Source organism: Sarcophilus harrisii, chromosome 1 (assembly GCF_902635505.1).
Source record: "Sarcophilus harrisii chromosome 1, mSarHar1.11, whole genome shotgun sequence".
Lineage (NCBI taxonomy): Eukaryota > Metazoa > Chordata > Mammalia > Dasyuromorphia > Dasyuridae > Sarcophilus > Sarcophilus harrisii.
In genome coordinates, this window is record NC_045426.1 from 654,711,243 (window position 1) to 654,736,894 (window position 25,652).

The 25,652-nt window shown below is 37.3% G+C and overlaps 1 protein-coding gene across 2 annotated transcripts in view; it reads left to right on the top strand.

The window, feature by feature from the left end:
- Positions 1–1,244: 1,244 nt before the first annotated feature.
- The window catches only part of SH3GL1 (SH3 domain containing GRB2 like 1, endophilin A2), an 85,888-nt gene continuing 61,480 nt past the window's right edge, over positions 1,245–25,652 (top strand). The window contains exon 1 of one of the 2 annotated variants that reach the window (XM_031947835.1): positions 1,245–1,551. In XM_031947835.1, coding sequence (XP_031803695.1) covers positions 1,507–1,551 — 45 coding nt within the window. In that variant the 5' untranslated portion in view covers positions 1,245–1,506. The remainder of the gene's footprint in view (positions 1,552–25,652) is intronic. The other variant, XM_031947836.1, reaches the window with a different exon arrangement.

A 25,652-nucleotide genomic window follows, 5' to 3' on the forward strand; every position in this document is an offset into this window, starting at 1 on the left:
AACAAATTGAAAACAGTTCAGAGGAGGAAGCTTGGATTACTAGTAAAGAGAACCGATCATTGGGACATTCAATGATTGATTGAAAGAAGTGAGAATATTTAATCTGGAGAGGATTTTTGAGAGGTTATCAGAGGGGGAGAAGGGTCAGACTTTCTTTGAGGTAGAACTGGAAACAAAATTAGAAGCAATGCATGGAAGATTGAGGCAAGACATTAGTTCCATGTGAGGGATGAAATCTTAATAAATGCTAAAAACGGAATAAAATGCCTCTTTATATAGTGCGTTCACCAACTAGGGGTCTTCAAGCAGCGGAGGCAGAACCACTTCAGTGGGCCTTATAGAGGGGACTTGGCTTGCTCAAGTATAGGTTGAGTATGGGATGCTCAAGTATAGTGTATGGGAATAAATGAAATGCTGGACTGGGCTTTGGAAGACCTGAGTTTCAAATTTTATCAGATAATTCCTAGCTGTGTGAGGATGGTCTGGTTGTTTAACTCTCTAGAGCTCATTTTTTTTAGCTTGTTAAAAAATGGGGGAACTTACTTCCCAGGGTTCAAAGGAGGTAAGGTCCTCTAGCACTTTGAAAACTTTGTAGTGCCGTGTTTTTGTTGCCAGTTATTTATTAGATGATTTCTTTAGTTCCAACCTTGAGATCTCGTGATATGATGATACCCAATTCAATTCCAGTTTCCTATAAAATTGAATTCTTTTTTCTTATAAAATTGCATTAAAAATATGATATACTACTGTAATCTATTTAACATGTATAGGACTGCTTGCCATCTGGGGGAGGGGAAAAATCGGAACAGAAGGGAGTGCAAGGGATAATGTTGTAAAAAATTACCCTGGCATGGGTTCTGTCAATAAAAAGTTATTTAAAAAAAAATATGATATAATAGTGGACTTGGATGTTTCGGTGGAGTCGGGAGAAGGAAACGGGGGTTTTGTGATGTTTCACCTGCAGGGGACACTGTCGCATCAAACCTCCCCTCTAGGCCGCCTTCGCCATTTTCTATGGTGGTGTCCGTCGGGCTTTTTTTTTCCTCGCTCTATCCCCTCCCCCTTTGCGCTCGGTGCCGCCTACGCCCGCCCCCGCCAACAGGGGGAGCGCCAGGGCTTCGAGGTCCCGGCCCACTTCTGCTCTCGGGATTTGAAAATTCCTACCCCAGCGTGAGGTGTGGAGAGCTAAAGAGAGGGAAAAGGAAGAGGAAGAAGGGAGGGGGAGGGGAGAAGAACTCGGCGGCGCGAGCTGGGGCCCGGACCGGAAGTGTGCGGTTGCCATGTAATATCCTGAGAGCGAGCGCGAGCCAGCGGGAGAGCGAGCGAGCGGGCGGGCGAGCGGGCGGGCGCTGAGGCGGTGCCGAGGACGGGCAGAGGCGGTTGAGGCGGGGGCAGCAGCGGGCGGGCCCAGCCGGTGTCAGCGTCTGCAGCCGTCCGTCTGCCAGTCTGTTTGTCTCTCGTTAGCGGGGTCGAGGCCGGCCGGGAGGTCTGGCTGCGGGAGGCAGCATGTCGGTGGCCGGGCTCAAGAAGCAGTTCTATAAGGCGAGCCAGGTAAGCGGCGCGGGGGGCGGAGGGACTGCTGACCGGCCGGACCGAGCAGCGGCCGCCGCTCGCTAGCTCCAGCCGGCCTTGTCGGCGCTGCCTCGGGCTCCCGGCGCGGGGAGCGGGCCTGCCGCGGTGGGGAGGGCAGCCGGACGGATGGAGCCCCGGGGGCGGGAGTGGGAATGACTTAGCTCCAGAGGTGGAGCTGCGAGTGGGCCCTCTCCCTTCCCCCCAGGAAGAAGGTTGGCGCCCCGGGGGTGGGAGAGAGTGACAGCGTTCCCTGCGTTGTGCGGAGACCAGCCCTCCCCCCCGGAGGAAAGATGGAGCCCCCTGCAGTGGGAGTGGGGATGGGAGTGACATCGACTTGGATGCTGGGCTTGGGCTGGGAAGCCAGCCTAGCCCCAACACTAGGGGGATGGACGGAGAGTCCAGGGGGAGGGGAGGAGAGGAGTGACATCACTCCAGATGTTGGGGAGGAAGGCACCTCTGTTCTCTGCTCTGGGCAGAAGGATAGACTCTCCAGGGGGAAATGACACCGGTACCGAGATTATCCTGAAAGGCCACTCCCGTCCTGGGAGTCCCATAGAATTGGGATGGGCTGAGCCTGTGATAAAAAGTGACTTTGGTCCAGAGGTTGCTCGGGGAAGCCAGCCCTTAGAGGATGGAGGGAACTCCCGGGGGAAGTGTCGAGAAATTGTCTCTGGAGGTAGAACCTCTGGCATGAAATGAAATTGGGTCACAGATTGTCCAGGTAGGAAGCTCTCTTGGGAGGACGATTAAGTGACATTGGTTTAGAGACCAGCACCATTCTTTACTTAGGTAGGACAGATAGTCTGTGCAGTGGCGAAAAATGGGCCAGTGACTGCCCTTTGGCACATAGACATTGCCCTTGCCCCAGCAAGATTAGTAAAGCCTGTGAAGGTAAGAGAAATAAGGACTGTTTGAGTTGTTATCATATGTTATACATGGTCATCTTCCTAGGAAGATTGGGAAGAATTTATGAGGGACAGAGAAATCAATTTGGAGGTTATGTGGAAGGGATCGTGGGGGCACAATGGCTAAGAGGCATCTGTTTAAGAAGAAATAGATTGACTGATACTTAATCCTTACTGGGCAGCAGTATCCTGGAATACCAACGAAAGATAATCAGGATACTCCATTTTTTTACAGAAGGAATAGCCAACATAGGTTTTGGGAGAAGGGGTAAAATAACTCCCTGAGTTAAAGTTACTACATAATGTGCCTCTTCCAGTTTGGGTTTCTCAGGTTAGCAGACAGACATTTTATCTTAAAGGCATATGCATTCACAACTCCAGGTTTGAAAGTGCTTTGGAGGCCAACTTAATTGTTTAAAGTCCAGTATCCATAAACTTTATAGAATATACTTTCAGACCTTGCTCTAAAAAAACTCACTTATATTTATGCATAAATGTATCACTTCTATTTTTGGAACTATTACTATATTTTCCTTGATAACTTTGTGTTATTTATATAAATTTTTTCTCTTTCTAATCATTAACACCTTTCTTATCCTCCTTCACACTACCAGAGGAGATGAACTGTTTCCCAGGAAAGACTTCTTCCTGTGTACTTTCTGTGTACTTTTGAACTTGGAGACTTAATTTCAGTATTTCAAAATTGAAAAAAGAAATGCTGGGTGAATTTGGAAGAGTTTAAAATTGCATTTTTTTTAAAAGTTACTAAAAACTTGGTTGGGGAACTAAGGCTTTCATTTTAGTTAAAAGCTTACATTGGTTATGTTGCTAACCAACTCAAGCAAATTTCTTACTCATTTATTCAAACCTTTTTAGCTTATGTTAAAAATCTATTATTTAAGCTTCTGTATATTTGTCCCTATTGGAGAGTTTATAAGGAATTTTAGCTTTCTGTAATGTGAACTGACTTTCCTGGAATGCCATTACAGGCTAAAGGAATGAAATTTTTTGAAGCTGCTCTAAGATGAAAAAAAGTGTATAGAGGAAAAGCAGTAAAATTCATTTTGTTCCCTTCTGTTCTAACAACTATTTGCTCTTTTTGTTCCTCTTACCATCTGTCTGACCCCTTGTATTTGCAGCACCTCTGGAATTGAAAGGGTCTTTATTATTTGTATATTTTGAGAGTAAGGGGAGGAGCAGAGAGTTCTCTGCTAGTAAGATACTAAAATGAAATTTTTATATTCAATATAGGTATATGTTTTTATGAAATTATTCCTAGGCCTAAATAGTAAGTCTTAAGTGATAATTGCTGATTATTCTTGTGGTTCTTACCATGAGAGATTTGAATTAGTACCTAAGGCCACAACTGGCTATCAGTCGGAATGCATTGCCAACTTTTATTGCTTGAAAGGGGGAAGAGAATATTTAAAGTGGAAGATTTGTTCATTCTGAGCAAGAAGAAGGCACTCTTGCCATCATTTTTGGATTTGAAACTTTTGGGATGTTCTTTAGCCTCTGTTTGGGATCACAGGAAATTGGGAAGGAATTCTTAGGAGAATACTAAGGCGACATACAAGAAGGTACTAAGGGATATTTTATACCTAACCTATTAGATGTCAGAAATGGCATGGGATAGATCTTCTAAAATACCAATCAAGGTTCCAAGAGTGGAGCACTATGCTAATGCACATTATGGTGACCTCCTTCAAGTTTTGTTTTTTAAACTCAGTTTTATGGATAAAATTTTTATTTTCTATCGAAATAATTGGGTTTATTGGGTTTTATAAATATGAAATGCTGTGACCATTGTAAAACATACTTTAGGAATCAAAAATTTGTCCCTTTTGCCTCAGTACTGGTGGAATTTTAGGACCAATGCATTAGAAATACAAAAGACCAAGTAAGAGCACAGCCTAGCGCTAACTTTTTTTTGTGTGTCACATACTTATTTGGCTGACTGGTAAAATCTTTCCTAGAATGATGCTTTTAAATGCATAAAATAGTATATTTATAAAGGAAACCAATTCTATTGAATTATCAAAATATTTTAAAAACAAGCTCTTGGTTCCCTGGCTGAGATTTAAGGGGTTATCAGAATAGGGTCTTGTCATTTAGTATGCTATAGCTGCAAGATTACCACCAAAGATCCCTTCTTTCTTTTAAGTAGTTGGAAGTTGGAAAGGATTTTGCAACTGAGATATTTATGTAGGATGGGATTATTTCGGTTTAATCTTGTAAATATGTGTTCTACAGGAAACTATGATGCCTAGATTCTGATAAACTAGCAAATTTACTGACTGTAAGTACTTGTCTCAGCAGTTAACTAGCAGATTTTCATTTTGGGAACTGAATAATAACTGAACAATCAGGAACAAATAGTTCCAGTAAGTATTTTGTCATTAATTGCAATATGCTTTAATTAGTTAATAGGTTTATATTTTAGGTACTTACTATATTCTTACCATTGCATAGTTCCCAAAGGCAAGGTTAAAGCAGTCCTTGCATAGAACCTTAGAGAGTCTAACTGAATCACTTAGCTGCTCTGCCTCTTTTGACCTATTGGTAAAAATAAGGTTAATTTAACCTCCTTCACAAGACTTGTAGTAACAGAAATAAATGGATATGACACTTTGTAAATATGAAGTACTTTGCAATTTACTGTTAATAATTAAGGATTTTTGTGTCATGATTAGAGCTTAAATGACATCAACTTTAAATATTGCTGTGCAAATTAAGTTAAAAGTTGAAAGTTCATTTCTGACTCAGAACCTATGTATTTAATAAAGGTAATACTGTTTTATCTAATCATTGTTCTTAGCTCTGGGTTTGTTTGTTTATTTTACCTAAAGATACCTAAAGGTACCTAAAGATACCAAGCACTTTTATTATAAAGCCTCATAGCTTCCTTGAAGTTGAGTGCTATTCCATGACAGCCTTTTTTTTTCAATTTGAGAAATTGAGCTATAAAATGTTTTTGAGAGACCTGTGGATCTTTGTCATACTCCATGAATTAGCCACTTTGTCTTCCTAACAATAGTTTTCTCTTTATATTTTAACATTTATACAAATTACAATTTATATCTTCTCCCAATATAAAAATTATATGAATTTAATCTTATATTTGCCTCTCTCCTATTTGACTGTTTAGATTTTGTATGGTTTATAACAAGAGACATAAGCAAAATCTGCCCTAAGTCTCATCTTGGCTCTCCTTTACTATGGCTTCTGCCAATATTTTGAGACTGATCTAATCTGGAGAAACTTCATTTTAATTCAAGGCATGTGGCCAACTTGCATGATATGATTTCAGAAATGAACTGCACATTTTGGCATTGCAGAGTAGTTGGGGGAGTGGGAAGGCGGTAGTAAAATTGTCTTCTGTATTTATTTTATTTTTTTTCACTAGTAAATTTATTTTTAATACCCATTACTTTATGAATCATGTTGGGAGAGAAAAATCTGAGCAAAAGGGAAAAACTATGGGAGAGATTTAATAAAACCCCCAAAACAAGAAAAAGAAGTGAACATAACATGTGTTGATTTATATTGTCTTCTTAACGCTTTTTCTGGATGCAGATGGCATTTTCTGTCCAAAGTCTATTGGGATTGTTTCGGATCACTGGATCACTGAGAAGAATCAAATCTTTCATAGTTGATCATCACACATTCTTGCTGTTGTGTACAATGTATTCCTGATTCTGCTTGTTTTGCTCAGCATCCGTTCATATAAATCTTTCCAGGCCTTTCTAAAATCAGCTTGTTCATCCTTTTTTATAGAACAATGATATTCCATTATCTACATATATCACAACTTATTCAGCCATTCCTTGATTGATGGGCATCCACTCATTTTCCAGTATTTTGCTACCACAAAAAGAGCTGTTACAAACATTTTTGCACATATGGGATTTTTTCCCTCCTTTAAGATTTCCTTGGGATACAGATAATGGCACTGCTGGGTCAAAAGGTATACACAGTTTTGTAGCCCTTTGAGCATAGTTCCACATTGCTCTCCAAAATGGTTGGATCATTTCACAGTTCCACCAGCAATGCATTAGTATCCCAGTTTTCCCACATCCCCTCCAACATTTATCATTATCTTTTTCTGTTATCTTAGCTTGTCTGAGAGGTATGAAGTGGTATCTCAGAGTTTTAATGTGTTTTTTATTTTAAATATAAATGTAATTGCTTCTTTGCTTTAATTGTTTTATTTTTAATAAAATCAAGGACTTTCAAATAGCAATTATCAAAACTATCAGTTACTGCCTAAGAAATAGAGTGGTGGATCATTGGAATGGATTGATACAAATTACATTATAATAAACGACCATAGTAATCTACTATATTATAACTCAAAGATCCGAGCTTTTGGACTACAAACTTATTGTTTTACAAAAACTGTTGGGAAAATTGGAAAACAGTATGACAGAAAGTAGGTTTAGACCAGCATCTCACATCTGTATACCAAGAGAAGATTAAAGTGGGAGCATAATTGAGTAGAAAAAGATTAAACAAAGAGGGTGATACCATAAACATTTATCTGTCAGATTTATGGATAAGGGAAGAATTTAGGATCAAAGAAACTTTTAAAAACATTACAAAATATAAAATAGATAATTATTATTATATAAAATTAAGGTTTTGCACAAAACCAATGTAAACAAAATTATAAGGAGAGCAAAAAAACAGGGAAAAAATTTTTTTTGCAACAAGTATCTTTGATAAAACCCTCATTTCTCAAATAGTCAAATTTATAAAATCATAAATCATTGTCCAGTTGATAAATGGTCAAAAGCTATGAAAAAGTAGTTTTCAGACAATGAAATCAAAGCTATCTATAATCGTATGAAAAATGCTCTAAATCACTATTGATTAGAGAAATGCAATTTAAAACAATTCTGAGGAAACCACTTCACACCTATCAAAATGATTAATGTAATAAAAAGAAAATGTTTGATATTGGAAGGGATGTGGTAAAACTGGGACACTGATACATTCTTGGTGGAGTTGTGAACCAATCCAACCATTCTGGAGAGCAATTTGCAAATGGCCAGAGGGCTTTTTGATCTAACATTACCAGTGGTATGTCTGTGCCCTAAAAACATCCCAAAAAAGGAAAAACGACCTATTTGTACAAAAAACCCAGCTCTTTTTGTGGTGGCTGAGAATTGGACATCTGTTGGGGAATGGCTAAATAAGCAGTGGTTTATGATGGTAATGGGATGATTATTATGCTATAAGAAATGGCAAGCAGGATGATTTCAGAAAAACCTGGAAAGATATGAACTGATTAAAAGTGAAGTGAACTGAACTAGGAGAACATTTGTACGTATTAACAGCAATATTTTTCGATGAAGAACTATGAAGGACTTAGCAATGCAGTGATCCAAGACAATCTCAAAAGATTAATGATGAAACGTACTATCCACCTGCAGAGAAAAAAAGATATTGATTGAAAACATACTAAAGCATGCTATTTTTCTACTCCCTTTCATTTTTTCTTTTATTTGAGTCTTTTTTGTACAAAATCGGTAATATGGAAATGTTTTACATAATTGTACATATATACCTTATATCTGATTATATATATACTAACTGTTAGGGGGAAGAAAATGAGAAAAGACATAGGAACTCAGAACCAAAAAAGTTTTTAAGAAATAGTAAAACCTAAAAAAAAAAAGAAAAAAAATCAAGGGTTTCAATCCTTTCTATTTAGGTCAGGAGTCCAACAGGCCCATGGAGGCTGTCCCCACCCACCTCCACCCTAAATATCCTCATAGTCGAAAGATTATTTAATGTTCACTAGTAAAATATTTGGGCCTGCATTTTTTCATTATTTTGCAAAGCTGTCCCTGAAATTGGGTGGGGGAATGTGTCAGTCTGTCTGCAGCTGGTTCCTTTCTATCTCCTGGGCCTTTCATATTCATGAAATTGGCAAACACTTTTCCTGAGCTTTGCAATTTAGTTACATTTTTGCTCATTTCCTGTTGAGCTGGGATCAGTCTTTGAAGAACTTTGGCATCCAGGGAGAGTTCGTGATCTACTTTTTCTGTTCTACTCAAGGGAAAGCTAGCCTAGTGCCTGAATCTGAAGAGTGGGTCTATGACAAAACTTGTCTAATCCTAGCAGAAAAATATGGGTGTAAAACTTGGCTGAAGTTTCCTAGAAATACTCTCACTCAACATGATCCCATTTCAAGCTTTGGAGGAAGCATTACATTCATTTCATGTATTTAACATTTACAGTTTGTATTACAGTGAATGTAGTGGGTGTTTGGAGTGATGTAAAAGAAATCTTATACGCAATTTCTGCTCTCAAGGAACTCAATCTTTTTAGGGAGGTAAATGCACCCATGAAAGATGATAAATGACAAATGAGGGATTTAAATATTAATACAATGTAAGTTTTAAAAAAGGAAAAGAGAGTACTTTGGGCTAGAATTGTTAGAACCTCTCATTAGGGAGAAGTATCTCTTAATGGATAGAGACTTGCCCTCAAAACTAGGAAGACCTGGTTAGTTCTCTAGAATTGTCTTCTCTCCCATACTTCCATCAGTTTCCTCCCTTCCTCAAAAGAAATTGGAATACTTCTTCCTTCTTAGTGTCATTTTCAGATTGTCCCTTTATCTTATCCCCCTTTTTCCTTTTTTTTTTTTATTAAACTCTTTCTCTTTTAAAATCCACTAAATCAAAATTTTCTTTCTTAAAAATTTTTTTTTAATTAAAGCTTTTTATTTTCAAAACATATGCATGGATAATTTTTCAACATTAACCCTTGCAAAATCTTGTGTTCCAATCCTTCTCCCCTTCTTTTTTCATCCCTTCCCCTAGATGGCAAGTAATCCAATACATGTTAAACATGATAAAAATGTTAAATGCAATGTATGACAATACTAGATGATGACCAGTTCTGATGGATCAGGCCATCCTCAGCAACGAGATCAACCAAATCATTTCTAATGGAGCAGTAATGAACTGAACTAGCTATGCCCAGAAAAATAACTCTGGGAGATGACTAAAAACCATTACATTAAATTCCCAGTCCCTATATTTATGCACACATGCATTTTTGATTTCCTTCACAAGCTAATTGTACAATAATTCAGAGTCTGATTCTTTTTGTACAGCAAAATAATGTTTTGGTCATGTATACTTATTGTGTATCTAAGTTATATTTTAATATATTTAACATCTACTGGTCATCCTGCCATCTAGGGGAGGGGGTGGGGGGGGGTAAGAGGTGAAAAATTGGAACAAGAGGTTTGGCAATTGTTGATGCTGTAAAGTTACCCATGTATATATCCTGTAAATAAAAGGCTATTAAATAAAAATAAAAAAATAAATAAATGCAATGTATGCATACATTAAATCAAAATTTTCTACAAAATTATGATGGCTAATATTCAGGCCCATAAGGTCAATCTCTCTTTTTCCCTTAAGGAGTACTTGCTTGCCATCTCCTCCCTAAATCTTGCCTTTATACTAGGAGATTTTAATATCCAGAAATGTGTTCTTTTAAATCTCCTAATCTCCTTAAATATTATCTACTCCTTTGTGTCTGCTCAGCCTTACATAGGAATGGTCACATCCTACAATTGTCCTTTACCTACAATTGTCCAACCTCCCTAAATTTAAATTCTGACATTACCCTCCCTGATAACTAATCTCCTATTATTCCTTCTCCTCTTAAGCCTTACATTTCCGAAACCTATTTTTTGCTCTGAAGACCTCTAATTCCTCCATTTCACTATACTTTCTCAAGCCATCACTCCTGCTCTGACTTCTTTTCTCTCCAGTCTCAACTCTGTCTCCATTTTCAACTTTATATTGCCCTCTGTTCTTGAACCCCTTGCCTCCTTGTCCTATTGGCTCTCATTTCTTGACTGGCTTATTCCCCACTCTCTCTCTCTTCCGAGGATAGTCATTTATCATGGAGAAGGTCCTTCTCACTGAGTTCATTACACATTCATGTTATCCAACCTCAACTGAGCACTCATTGCAGTAAGGCAATTCTTTTGGTTGTCCTTACTTGTATCACTCCATAAAGAAAATGTTCCAGACCTTCTCCCTTCTCAAGCCTTCCTCACCTCCCTTTCCCTTCATTGAGGGCTTTGATCTTTACTGAGAATGAGCTCTTTCTTCAATCTTTTACTGAAGTCACTTCCTGCCAAGACCAGTCCCTCTTCATGTGTCTTTGATATGTCTCCTGTCTTCAATAGACTTTCTCCCTTAAGCTTTTGGTTGTTTCCCTATTACCTTCAAATATACCCAGGTTTCCTCCAACTTTGCTATACCGTGCCCTCCCCTCAACTATCATTCTGTGTCTCTCCTCCCTTCTTACCCCAATTTTATAAAGTTATTTACCTGCATTCCTTCCACTATTTATGTTCACTTCTTAACCCTTTGCTATTTGGCTTCCAACTTCATTACTTAACTGAAATGATATGGTCTCTTTAGAATTACCAACTATCTTTAATGAGATCAGCTTAATCCTTATTCCTCTTGACCTCTCTCTTAACATTTAGCCCTACTGACTTCCTATTCCTCTCTGACTTTTCATGACATTTCTTTCTTGGTTCACTGCCTGTTAGTTTGACTATTCCTTTTTCTTTGCTGGTTCATAATCCATTCCACTTCCTCTTATTGTGGTATTTTTTTAAAAGTCTGTTCCTGGAGTTGTACTTTCATGTCACCAGTTGCTTAGTGGACATTTTAAACTGGATCTCTAAGACCACGTTGAAAGCTTAATCCATTATCTTTTCCCATAATAATTTCATCCTTCAAACTTCCCTACTTTTGTTGAAGGTACCACCAGTTTGTCAGTCTCTCAAAGCTTAAAAGTCTCAGTATTCTAGATTTCTCATGAGCCTTGACCTCTTCTGTAACCAGCCCACTTGGCAAATCTTCATAATATTTCTTGAATCTCTTCCGTCACAAAGTTGCCATGTTTGTTCAGGCCTTTATCACTCCTCCCCTAGATTAATAAAATGACCTCTGAATTGGTTTCCTTGCTTCAAATCTTTTTTTCTTGCTAGTGTCTATCCTACACATTACTGCCAAGTAATTTTCCTTAATTGCAGTCTGGCCATGTGACTCCCCTATGCAACCAACTTGAGTGGTTTCCTATTGTGTCTAGGTTCAAATATAATCAGTCAATCAATATGCATTAAGGATGTACTCTGTGCCTGTGCTTAATTTGTGCCAAACTCCAATCCAGCTTGGAAGATCTAAAAACCTAGTCCCAGCCTTTTTCCAGTCTCATTGGACATTATTGCCTCATCCACATTATTGTGAACCATCAAACAGACCTTCTGTCTGTTCCTCCTGCAAGTAGAATCATCATCTTATCTCTATGTCTTTGTAGTCCCCCAAATCTGGAATGTACTCCTTTCTGCCTCTCTTGCTTTAATGTAGGGCAAAAGCACCATCTTCTACATTGTTGTTCCTGATACTTCAAATGCTAGTGCTCTTATTTCTAAATTAAACAGTATTTAACTACTTTAAATATTTTTTGTATTTTTTTTCCACTTTATATTTATACCAGATGTATTTGTTTTCTCCATTAAAACAAACATTCTGAGTAAGGAATATTTTATCATTTGAACTGGGGGTGTAACCCAGTGCTTAATACAATGCCTGGGACTCAAAGCAGGATTAATAATGTGGTTCTATCACATATTTAGCTTTGTGACCCTGGGTCAATCACTTAACTCTTCAGTGCTAAGGGCAGTGGTGTGGGTACCACTCTATCTTGGTGGAGGGAGTCTCCTCCAAGAAATTCTCTCTGCCAGTGAAAGTACAGACCCATTCCCTCCCTCTATAGAATTAAGAGATCCTTAAACAAAGAGAAATATCTCCGTGGCAGTGTGTCATGCTAGGGATTCTTTTTGAGGGCTCCGATTATATTGAGTACTCCTGAAGATCTTCTGTTCTTTCATGCAGTAGAGGCTTCATAGAGAGAAAGTGACTTGCATCTTTTCACATTCTAAAAGAGACAAGTTTGTTGAAATCTAGAGGGGTCCCATATCTATAACACAGACACAGGGGAAGCAATTGTGCTCGAGGTGGGAAAAGTATTTGACTTAGAATCAAAAGATCTGAAGTTAGGTTGTTGCTCTGCCATTTAACTGTATGATTTTTGGTTACTTGACCCTGTTACTCTTAATTTCTCCATCTATAAAATGCTTTACAGACTTCTCAGGGTTGTTTTGTAGAAAAAATTATTTGAGAATATGAAATGCTTTGTAAACATTGAAGCAATTCACTTGTGATGTTCAAAATGTTATGTAATGGGCTGAAGCTCGAGTTGATGCACTGAGGTCCCAAGCATGTGAGGTTAAATAGCAATTGGACAATACTCTTATTAATATATGCTTGGAGAAAGAATGGCCCTGCCCACTCTGCAAGTTTTGATATGTTGTATAGGAAATGACGTAGAGACGATTTGGTGGGTGGAGAGAGAGAGGTAGAAGCACTGTTGGCGGAGTCATGTAGCGATTGCTCTCGCTTCGTACTGCCATTCCCCTTCCCCTTTGCAAAGAATAAAGATCAAGGATTTTCCCTTAACCTGAATTCCTGACTCTGGCTGATTTTAAAATATGCAGTCATCTCAAAGTTACATATAAATATCTAGGTAGTCATTTTATTAATAATGGTAATATTTTAATAAAAGAGGTCAGCGGTGCTCTCAAATGCCATAGTCTCCTCATGATGGTGGGTTCACAGTTTTTATACCCTTGGAAGAGTCTGTGTTCTTGAGTAGCAGCCAATTCTGATTGGTTAACAAATAATGAGAGAATATTACCTGGAGAGAAGGACTCATTCTAACGAAGGGCAGAGAGTGACATTTCGTCAAAGAGACTATCTCTACATCTAGACCACCCCCAGCTTTGGGCAATCTTATCTGAGAATTTATCTCCACCCAAATCTGAATGGAATCCAAGGGACTTTCCCACTTTATATTAAATTTCTTAAGGTTGGCTATGATCTGATCAAGATTGAGGAGTTAATTCAATCTCTTTATTAATAATAATGCCCTTCAAAAGAGTAAACTTTGAAATAAGGACTTTAGAAAATGGGAGAAACTCTGATCTCTACAAATCAATGGTTATTAATAATCATTTCACAGATAAATAGCATTTGTTAAATGTATATTATGTGCATTAAAGCATTGTTGACTATGTGCTAGCAATATCATGCCAAAAGAAACCTTTGGCCTCTAGGAGTTTCCATTCTACTTGGAGTAAAGGGACACAATATGTATATAGATAAGGGAAATATAAAATATATATAAAGGAATACAAAGATCTTTCAAGAAGGAATCAGTACCAGCAAGATTAAAAGGAAAAGTTTCATACAGGCAGTGGTACTTGTTTTGTTGTTTGAAGGAAACCTGAATTCCAAGAGGCTGAAGTGAAGAGAGTAAGATGTAGATCTGGAGCAGAATCCATGCAAAGTCAATGGAGGTGAGAAGTGGCCTCCATGTATAGGGAACAGTTGATGGAAAAGGAATGAATGATATGGAAGGAACAGTGCTACAAGAGTAGATAGGAAGAATATTGTGGAATGCTCCAAGTGTCAGGCTGAGAATTTTCTGTTTCATCATAGAGGAAATAGGACTGTCTTGCTTATAGGATCAAATATAAATTCTTTTGCTTGGCTTTCAAAACCTTTCAAAATCTGACCCCCAACTTCGAGCCTTTGTTATATATTATTCCCCTTTCTGCCCTTTGTGTCCAGCCAGACTAGCCTTCTTGTTCTTCCTCATATGACTGCCTCCAATTCTTGGAAGGTTCTTTTTTTTTTACTTATGCATACTAGAATTCCTTGTTTCCATCAAAACTCAGCTTAAGTGCTACTTTCAAGATTATATCTGACCTGCTTTCCCCAGCTACTAATACCCTCTCCCTTACCCCCATTATTATTTATTTTATAGCTATGCATATATGTAAACAGCTTTTCCCTCCCTGTAAGTCCCTATACCCTAAGGATAGGGACTCTCACTTTTGTCCTTGTCACCTTTGTGCTTTGTACAGTTCTTGTAGGAACTTAATATTTAAATCCGATGGGGACTTAATAAATGCTCATTGATAAATATGATCAGATCTGTGTTTTAGGAATTTCCTTTTGGCAGCTGTGTTGAGGGAGGAAATTCTGGAAGCAGTGAGATCAGGGGATTATTGCTACAGTCCAGAAAACATGGTGATGAGGGCCTTTGAACTAGAATAAAGATTGTTATGATAGGTAGAAGGAGATAGTATAAATAAAACTTGGAAAATGAATACAGGGAGGGAATGACAGAGGGAGGAGTCAAGAATGACTTGTGAACCTGGATAACTAGAAGAATGGGGCTCCTTTTTATATTAGGTATTAGTATTATGAAAGTGGGAAGGAAAAGATAAATGACAGACACTGCAAGAGGAAGTGGTGGAATTTTTCCATTGAAGAAGTGGTGGAAAAGCTAGAAATTGGAACCCTGGTAACAAAGAGAGTCTGGACTTCCTCTACTGTACATCAGCTCTTCATCCTGAAACCTTACTCTCCTCCTGAAATTCACATAATAGAAGTAGTCAGCCCTTTCAGACTTACTCCTCCAGAACCTTCATTTAAGGAGGCTTCCCAAGACAGCCTTGATTTTCCAGGCTGCATTCCAGACTAATTCTCTCAATCATCCAACCACTCTTCTATCTCTTTTAAAAGTTGTCTTCCTCCTTTTGAATGTTAGATCCTTGAAGACAGAATCTGTCTTGTCTATATATATGTATTCTCTGTGCTTAGCATAGTGCTAGACACTTAATAAACTTTTTGTTTTAAAAAAAATGCTTACTTGACTGAGTCTATGTCTAATACTACAAAGATCAAACTTTTTGGTCTCAGGACCCTGTTATGTTGGAATCCTTACAAAGTGTTAAGTCATTAGAATTGATAGAGACAATAATTATCTAATTTAGCATGGTTCAGTATGATTGATCTGATCCTACAAGTGAGATGTTATGGGCCAGAACTTGAAACAAGGTACTAAATGGAATTGATGGAAGCAATGCTTGTGTGCTTGGATTTGCATCCTACGTAATTCATGAAACTCCAAAAGCCAGGACAAATTTTGTCCTGGTTCTAAACATGTTCTAGCTATGGATTTCCAATCATTCGGGGTTAAGATTTCAAAAGACAAATTATCTAGTAACATTTTAACATAAGATGATGTAGCCCCATAAAGAGTGCATTTATTTACCACTTTCTGGATCTCTCCACATCACCTGGCGATTATCTAAAGATAGAGATTATTGATCTGAACTGAAACTAAGGCTGCCTCCAGAAAACCTCCCCAAGAAACCTGCTCACAGAGAACCATCATATATTTTAGAAAAAGAAGAGAACACCACACTATTATACTTAAAAAATTATTGTAGACCCTTCAAAAAGCTCTTGTTTATTTGGATCATATCAATATTTACCATATTAGACATGAAAAACTATTAGTATTATTAAGAATACAGTGATAAGAGGTGAGTTTAATTTCTGAATATGTCTTATATCAACCTGAGGTATTCTGGAGATGTAAAATTTATATTATACAAAATTATTTGTTTCCTTTTATCTGTGATAACATTACATTCAAAATTTCACAGCATACCTAAAGAAACTATGCCTTTGAGAACTTTGAGACTTATTGCTGTTACCATAAGAGACAGTATTATTTTGAGAAGAGAAGACAGGAAAAGCCTTGAAGAATGTGGATTTTTTTGAATAGAAAGGAGAGTGAAGAAGATGCAGGATAAACCTGAGACTGCTCATCTTGGCAATACCATACAACTTGGTATTAGTTTACTTTTTCATTCTTAGCTTCATTGCTCACTACGTTGGCTACCAACTTGATGACTGTACAATCCCTCAAACCAACCCTTTTATTCCTGCCTCCATATTCTTCTCCTAGTAAATTTAAGTTCCTGGAGGACAGATTATCTTGGTCTTATCTTATCTTCATATTTTTTGTGCCTTGTATAATACTTGTCAGGTAGTAGGAATTTAATAAAAATATTAGTTGAATTGAGATCCCTAGACTACTTTCCCTTGAATTCTCATCTCTATCTGCTTTTCCTTCAATGCTCTGCATATGCCTCACAACCTTCTTAGGAAATCCTTCCCTTGACACATTGGACAGGAATAGCTTTCTCCTCTTGGGAACTCTAGCCTGGTGGTGTCAAACTCAAAATAAAAAATGTCTTTGTTTTGTTAAATATTATACAGTTAGGTTTTAATGTAGTCCCAGCAATCCTCAGGAGTGTTGATCAGTGAGCCACCTATTTGAAAACTCTGTTCAGCCAATATCGCTCATTATTTGTATATTTCTGTGGTATTTGTTTTCTACAATTACTTGTCTGTACCCTCTTTCGCCATTTTAGATGATAAGTTCTTGGAAAGTTGGCACTATACATAATTTTTACAATTAAAGCTTTTTATTTTAAAAAGATATACACGGATCATTTTCAACATTCACCCTTATAAAATGTAATGTTCTAAATTTTTTTCCTTTCCCCCCACCCCCTCCCCTAGATAGCAAATGATCCAATATATGTTAAATTTATGTGGTACTATATTTTCTGCTTTTTTGTGTATGTGCCTAGAACCAAATAGGCATTCAGCGCTTTGCTTGAATAATAAAAATGAATGAGTAATGCATCTTTTTATTTAGTATTTTAAAACAGAAGTGGCCAGCCCATTTGGCTGCATATGAGGTAGTGTTGTTAAGTTTCCAAGGAGAATATAGCCAGAGGCCTAATCATCTTCAAGAAGGGGAGCTTGTGTCAAAATATTCTTAAAGCAATACAATTCATAAGACTTGAGAACTGTATCTGGAATAGATCCTACTGGCTTAAAAGTTATAAGAAAATGTTTTCTTTTGGCTTCTGATATTTCTTTCATTTTATTGGAAGCTGCTTACAGAAAATGTAAGGTCCTTAGTCATTACTTGGAACCTTAAGGGGATGAGTCTTGATTTAGGACACAGACTTTAATTGAAACAAACAGTATATAGTAGTCAATGCCAGCCAGGCCTTGGTGGTACAGAAGCAACAAAACATTCCTGTTCTAAAGGAGTTTATATCCTTTTTCTTTCATGGAGCTCTTTTGCTCTTTTTCTCTTTCCTTCCCAGAAAATCATCCCAGTCTCAGTATCCTATTTCCTATCACATAGACCAACAGAGGAGAGAGTCTTCCTTTGGATAAAGGTAGCTTCAGTAAAAAATGTTACTGACTTCTGGGATTATTTTGTACAATTCATATCTGGAGAAGCTTCATTTTAACCAGTAATTTCCATTTATCCCACCAGTAAACATTACTAATGTTTTGAAATGTGATGAATTTGACAAGTGTTTTTTTGTCTTTATTTTCCCTTTATGCATCTAGTGGAAGTGTAGCAATAAGCAACAAGAGTTACTCCCGGGGTGGTTGTGAGGATAAAATTAGAAACTACTTGCAAGCCTTAAAATACTATAAGAAATGCTGGCTAATAATAAAAAGAAAAGATACTAAGACCTTGAATGAAATCATATTATTGTAGTTAAACTAGGATATAACCAGAGATTTTAGTTGAAAGGCCTCATTTTAAAATTTGCCCATGGTTATTTACTCAGACAGTAAATAGCAGAGTAGAGTTTTGAACCTAGTGCCTCTACTTCAAACCCAGGATTTTTTTTTTCCCTGCACTACTACCACAGTTGGATTTATACTTCACCCTTTCCCCTTTAGCAGAACTTAGGAGTAGGAGCAGACTATAGGCCTGGGCTGGCTCTACCTTATACATAGTTGTGGGTACTCTCCATCACAGGGCTAGGTAAATACAATGTTTTTCCTTTGTTAGTCCAAAAATGGTTATTAGAGAACTGCTTTTAATAACAAGTTTCATGAGATCATATAGTATTTGGGTTCCTTAAGAGCCAGAGAAGCCCTGAATCTTCTTTTCCTGACACCCTTCCTCCCTCAAGAGCTCAGGTCACCAGGGACCAAGTATATGCATCTATTAACTTGACAGCAGCAGCTCATCAAAGTGCTGTTTGTTTTAGAGACAGATAAGCCCTGGTTCTTCCAGGCCAGTCATTGTGACTCAGAGAAGATAGAATTTCTCTCCCTTCTAGATTCTAACCTGGCTCTCTTACTGCAACCTCTCCTCCTTAGTTCTGAATTTTTTGTCCATGACCTCTCCCTCCAGCCTTTTTTTTTTGAGCTTGCATTTCCCTTGACATTCAAATGCCATTTTTCTTTGCTTTGGTAAATGAGTTAGTGCCTTGCCTTGTTGCTCTTTCTCTGGTCAAGTTCAATCTTCAAGTTTGCTCAGTGTCAGTGTACATCCTTTGATTTGCTGAAGAAAACCAAGTTTCCTTTATGGTAATAGCATGGGTTCATGGTGTTTAATGGCATGAAGCTTGATGGCCTAGTTCCTGGGCCTCATGAAAAGGGTTAAAGAAAAGGCAAATGTAGTAATAGCTTGTGGCAATGATGATGATGATAGTAATGATGGTGATAGCTGATAGCTTCTATTTCTGTAGTGGAGAGAGAATTACCTTTGAAGTGGGAAAGACTTCTCTCTGGTAGCTAATGACTGAGTGACTGTGGGCAAACTATGGGACCTATCTAGGCCCTAGGCAACATATGTACATGATAGAGGGGATTTCCTCACCTGAGACTTGAACATTGAGGTCAGAAGTGCCATTTCTGTCAATTAACCCCCCCACCCCTTTTTTTTTTAATAGCTTTTTATTTACAAGTTATATGCATGGATAATTTTACAGCATTGACAATTGCCAAACCTTTTGTTCCAGTTTTTCCCCTTCCCCTCCCCCAGATGGCAGGTTGACCAATACATGTTAAATATGTTACAGTATAAATTAAATACAATATAAGTATACATATCCAAACAGTTATTTTGATGTACAAAAAGAATCGGACTTTGAAATAGTGTACAATTAGCCTGTGAAGGAAATCCAAAATGCAGGTGCACAAAAATAGAGGGATTGGGAATTCTATGTAGTGGTTCATAGTCATCTCCCAGAGTTCTTTCCCTGGGTATAGCTGGTTCAATTCATTACTGCTCTATTGAAACCGATTTGGTTCATCTCGTTGTTAAAGAGGGCCACATCCATCAAAATTGATCATCATGTATAGTATTGTTGTTGAAGTATAGTATGATCTCCTGGTCCTGCTCGTTTCATTCAGCATCAGTTCATATAAGTCTCTCCAGGCCTTTCTGAAATCATCCTCTTGGTCATTTTGATAATTATTATCTTTAAATAGTAGGTGTTTGCTAGAAAAGTGGACCTAGAAATTTAAATGAATACTATTTGTATATTCTCTTAAAAAGTAAAATACAATCTAATTTATTTGTTTTGAAAATTCATATTCTTAGTTATACAATAATTATTTGTTGGTTGAGTGTCTTATAATGGGTTTGCCTAAAACAGACTGTATCAGTACATGATAAAACTTAAAGACCAGTTGGATATTCTCTTTAAATTATATTCTCTCATTTTTATTTCACCCTTCAAAAGGCATGTTTTTCCCCAGAATCTTTAGGAAATTTCTAACTATTATTCCCACTTTTCTAAGCAAGATTCATTATTCGTCAAACTTTTTCTCTATATCACTCAGATCAAATTTCTTTTGATGAGAATTAATACTTAACTCTGAGGGGGAAAGACCTTTAATATAATCATTTGCTGCTGTAGTTTTTGTTTGTCCTTCATTCTTGAAGAGGACCATGACATCAGGGACATGAGCAAACCCCTTTTTGTTCACCTAAACTACTTCTAATATAGGAAAAGCTAAACAGTAGTTAATCTGGGATTCCTGGTCTTTACTGTTAGTTTTTCAGCTTTCCAACCCAGACTTCTACAGCCCCTAGTTCTCTGGTGCTCCCACTTTCCTTTGCCTCCAAAACCATTTCTAGCTGTTTATTTGCTTGTGGAATTTCTAGAGATGGAAGGAAATTTGTAAATCATCCTGTTTAATCCTTTCCCTCATTTGACAGAGAAACTAACACACTGCTTTTTCTTGGAGAAGTAATGACCTTCCAAAAGATAGTAGCTTTAGTTGGAGACAGAAATCTACCAAGTGTTCAAGAAAGATTAGCTCTTAACACTAGGGAAAAAATCCTTCATTAGTAAAAAGAAAATAGAGCATTATAAAATGAAAGACTTTGAGCAGCTGTCTTGTAAGAAAATAAGAATCTTTATGGGATTGCAGGTCATTTAGTCCAAACAATTACCCAACTAGCAGTTTTCTCTAAAGGAAGATAGTCTTGTTTGTTTTTTGTTTGTTGCGAGTGGAGAAGATTCTTCACAGAATCTGTCACAGGGATCTCTGATTTAAAGTTAAAAGAAACCTTAGAGGCCATCCTCCTGTCCAACCCTTTCATTTTACAAATGGGGAAATTGAGGCCTAGAGACGCATTCAACTAGCATTTATTAAGCAGCTGTGTCTACACTGCTGAAAGGTAAAGTAATTGGCCTAAGGGCACATAGATAGTTATCTCTGACCTTTTGGCCCTCTTTTCACAGCCCCATGATATTTCTCTGTAGTAACAACAAAAATGATCCTAACACTTTTTCTGTCAAGTGTTTTTTTTATATATTGTCTCCTTTCTCAAAATCCCTGTTAAAAAAGGGGGGGAAAGGAGTAGCTAAGTGGCAAAGTAGATAGAGCATCAGCCCTGAAGTCAGGAGGACCCAAGTTCAAATCAGACACTTAACCCTGCCTAGTTGTGTGACCCTGGGCAAGTCACTTAACCCTAGTTGTCTCAACAACAACAACAACGACAGAAAAGGGGTAGGAAAGCATAAACCTAGGGGAGGCTTAGTGACTCCTCACACCTTACAGAACAATTCATTAGTTAACCTGGAAGCTAGAATCTGATTTTTGATAGTAAATCCAGCGTTCAGAAAAAAATCTATTCTAAGTAATTTCTATGTGGAAAACAGATTTTTATTTTATTTTATTTTTATTGTGAGGCATTTGGGGTTAAGTGATTTGCTCAGGGTCACACAGCTAGGAAGTAGATTTGAACCTAGGTCCTTCTGACTCCAGGGCTGGTGCTCTATTCACTGCTTCATCTAGATGTCTCTGGAATTTTTTTTTTTTTTTTTTAAGTAAAAGGAACCCATAGCCTTCATTGTATCTTCATGTTGAAGAATAGTTGTTGAATAAGTGCTATTGACTGACCTTAGATCAGCCAATCTTGTGCCTAATGGAGATTTCATTTGCTTCTAGTCTTATTTATTTGAAATTGTTCCTGAAAAATTCCTACTTTTGCTCTGTTAAGACTGTCAATCAGATTTATTTTTTTAGCATTGGTAGTATGTTGAACTGAAAGCCATTATTAAATACTTTTTGGTTATTTTTAGTTGGACATAAGGAGTATAGTCTTCTAACTTAAAAAGGGAGACTAAATTTAATGAGTAGACATTTTTGGGGAGTATTCATTCATTCCACCAATATTTATTGAGCATTTTCTGTGAACATAGCGATGTTCTTGGAACTGTGGATACTACAGTCTTAACTTGTCTCAGAACTCTTTTGGGCCCCAAATTAAATTGTGGGAATATTTTATCCTTCTACTGATCCAAATCTCCACTTATGAGTGGAACCTATACCTAGGTGAATTTATTCTGATCAGCACAATGCTTCCTCATTTGCAAAATAAAAGATAAAGGGCCTTGTTTCCATATAGCTTAGTATTGCTTTTAGCTGCTGTGTGCTTGTTACCCTGTACAGCTTTAGTGGCTCAAGTGTTTGCTGCTCCAGTTACCATTTCTTTTATCACCTCATTAGAAATGAACCATATCTCACACTGTGCAGAGGTCCACTGGGAGCTGGTTCTTCAAAGGGTGACACAACCCTTTGCTCTAGATCTTCCTTTAGTCTGTAGGATAACTTGAGCCCTGTCATTCTAATACAAAGGATCATTCTTGGAACTCATACTGTGTGCAAAGCTTTATGCTAGACTTTGTGAGTCAGGACAGTATAGAGGGAGAGCCCTGAACTTGGAATGAGGAAAGACAGGGTATGAATTCAGCCTCTGCTCTTTACTTGGCCTTGTGACTTTCAGCTTGTCACTTAGCTGATCTCAAGCCTCCATTTCCTCATCTGTAAAATGGGAATGATAATTGCACTTCCTCACGTGTTGTTAGGAGGCCCAAATGAAGTAAATGCACGTGAAGTATTTGTTTCTTTGAAGGATATAATAGAAATATTCCCTGATAAGCATTGTAATGAGAATGGGAAGTTACTAATTCATTCCAAGTATACTACATGTAAGCTTGATGCATAGTAAACCCATATGATGAAACAAATATTTTCCAGGACATGTGGGAAAGTATATTTGACATGTACTTAGGAAAAGATAATTCATAGCAGAAAAAATGAAAAATTCAGATTAATACATGAAGCTCAACATAAATATCTGCCACTACCACAGTGATGGTTCAAATTTCACCTTTGATACCTACTGACTTTGTGAACCTGTGGAAATCATTTAACTTGTTAAGATACCAGACAACTTTCAAAGACAGGTTGTAGAGAAGGTGCCAGTCTATTTTAGTAAAAGAAGTGTCTCACCAGAAACTCCCTATACAGGTGGGGGAAATCCTAACACAGATCTAATGATGATGTCTGATGGCTACTGTGCTTAATTGCCACTTTAGTGCTGCTGATTCTAGTCTGGTGAGTTCCTAGGAACAAAATCACCCAGGATATGAGTGATCTGAGATGATAATTATGAAATGAGAGATAGGTAGGACTTGGAGATGAGATTATAAATTTCTTAAACTGGGTTTCTTGGACTTGGAGGCAGAAAAAATTGGGTTCAAATCTTGCCTCAAACAGTAACTTTGTAACCATAGGCAAGTGGGTCTCATTTTTTTCTTCCATCTATAAATTGGGTTTAATAATACTTTTGATGTTCACTTTAAGAGTTATTATGCGGTCACTTGAGGTAACATAGATAAGATGCTTTGTCAGTTATAAAGCCCGGTATACCAAGGAAAAGAATTTCCTATTATTTTGTCCCCAAAGTAAGAGACTTAGACTCCTAGGATTGTTTGAATCCAGTGCCCTCATTTCAAAGATGAGGAAGCAAAAGCCCCAAGCCATGGCTCGATTTGTCCAAAGTCACAGAGCAAGTTAATGACAGAACTAAGACTTGAAGCTTTTCTCCTGAACTACTCCCTTACTCCCTGATGATAGTTTTGTCCTATGACACATAGCATAGAACTTGGCCAGGTAAATTAGGGAATATTTGTGCAATGAGTAGACAAATTAATGAGTTCCACCTAAGCAGACCAGTGTGAGCAAGAGTGTAGGAAGAAGCAGGTGTGAGTGTGGTATGTTGGGCTTTAGTAAAAAGATGACTGGGGAGTGAAGAGCATTGATGATAGATTTCAAGTACAGGTCTCTGTTTATGAAGTGTAGGTATCTTCTAGCATCATCTACAGAAACATTTTCATGGCTATCTGGTTGCCAGTTGCATTTCTGACCTCCTAAGGTCATATTCAGATCAAAATATATGTTTGACAGTATTAAAATGCATGATAGAACTGGAAAAGCAGGAAAGCTACACTGAATATCATTAATTCCCTTGAAATTCTTGACCTTTTATTTTTCCATATGAACTTTGTTGTTATTTTTTCTAGGTCATTAAAATAGTTTTTTGGGAGTCTGATTGGTATAGCGCTAAATAAATAGATTAGTTTAGGTAATATTGTCATCTTTATTATATTTGCTCGCCCTATCCAAGAGCATTTAATATTTTTCCAATTGGTTAGATCAGACTTAATTTGTGTGAAAAGTGGTCTGTAATTTTGCTCATAAAGTTTCTGATTTTCCCTTGGCAGATAGATTCCTAAATATTTTATATTATCAGTAGTTACTTTAAATGGAATTTCTCTTTGTAACTCTGACTGTTGGATTTTGTTAGTGATATATAAGAATGCTGATGACTTATGTGGGTTTATTTTATAACCAGCAACTTTGCTAAAGTTGTGGATTATTTCTAATAACTTTTTAGCAGAATCTCTGGGGTTCTCTAAGTATACCATCATGTCATCGGCAAAGAGTGATAATTTGGCTTCCTCATTGCCTATTCTTATTCCTTTAATCTCTTTCTCAGCTCGTATTGCTATAGCTAGCGTTTCTAATACAATATTAAATAGTAACGGTGATAGTGGGCAACCTTGTTTCACAGCTACACTGAATATCAATGAGATATTGAGAATTTTAAATGATTTTTGCCTAAAAAAGAGGAGGGTTCTTTTTCTTCCAGTTTTTGGCTGTCATATTGGAGTCCAGAAACTTTGAGAATGTTGGAAAAGCCTAGGGGAAAGATTATATTCTTCCCAGAATGAATCCCTACTAAATTAGGTTAGAATATGTTCCCAGACATACAAGCTGTTTAATAACATTTATAAGTATGCAGTGTCATATCTTTATTTTTTCTTTAAACACACATGATGAAACCAAGATCTTCCAATATTCATAATAGGATATCATGTTTTTTTTTTGTTTTTTTGTTTTTTTGGTTTTTTTTGGTAGGACTACCTTATTTTAAATAAATAAATAAATTTCAAAATGCAAAATTATGAGTTTGGAAAAAAAGGATTTAATACATTTCAATCCCATAAACTTAACCTTCTACATAACACTGGAGAGTATAAATTATATAAACTTTCATCAAAGAGTTTCTCATGTGGCAGGACACTCATTATTAAATACCTGTTTTGTGCTAAATACTGTTTTTACATAGATAGCAGTGGTAATAGGTCATGGTCTCAAGGAACTTAAAAATCTCATGGGAGAGAGACATTCACAAGTAGCTTTGATACGAGGGACAGAAGGGACCAAAGATTGGTCCATGCAGACAGAAGTCTGTGAGGATAAATTAGAGAAGAGAGATTACTTTATAGAGATAAACTGCAAAACTTTAAAAAATAATGACAAAGATTAAACAGAGTGGGAAATTTTAAAGAAAGAGGGGTCCCTGGAATGTCATAGAATGTGTAAACACTGGGTGCCAAGCATTGGAAGCAGGAATAAGAGGCTTAATAGGCAACTATTAAAGCACAATAAAGATAGACTGAGCCTGGAGTCAGGAAATGGGTTCAAATTCATCCTCACTCATTTCATCAGCACT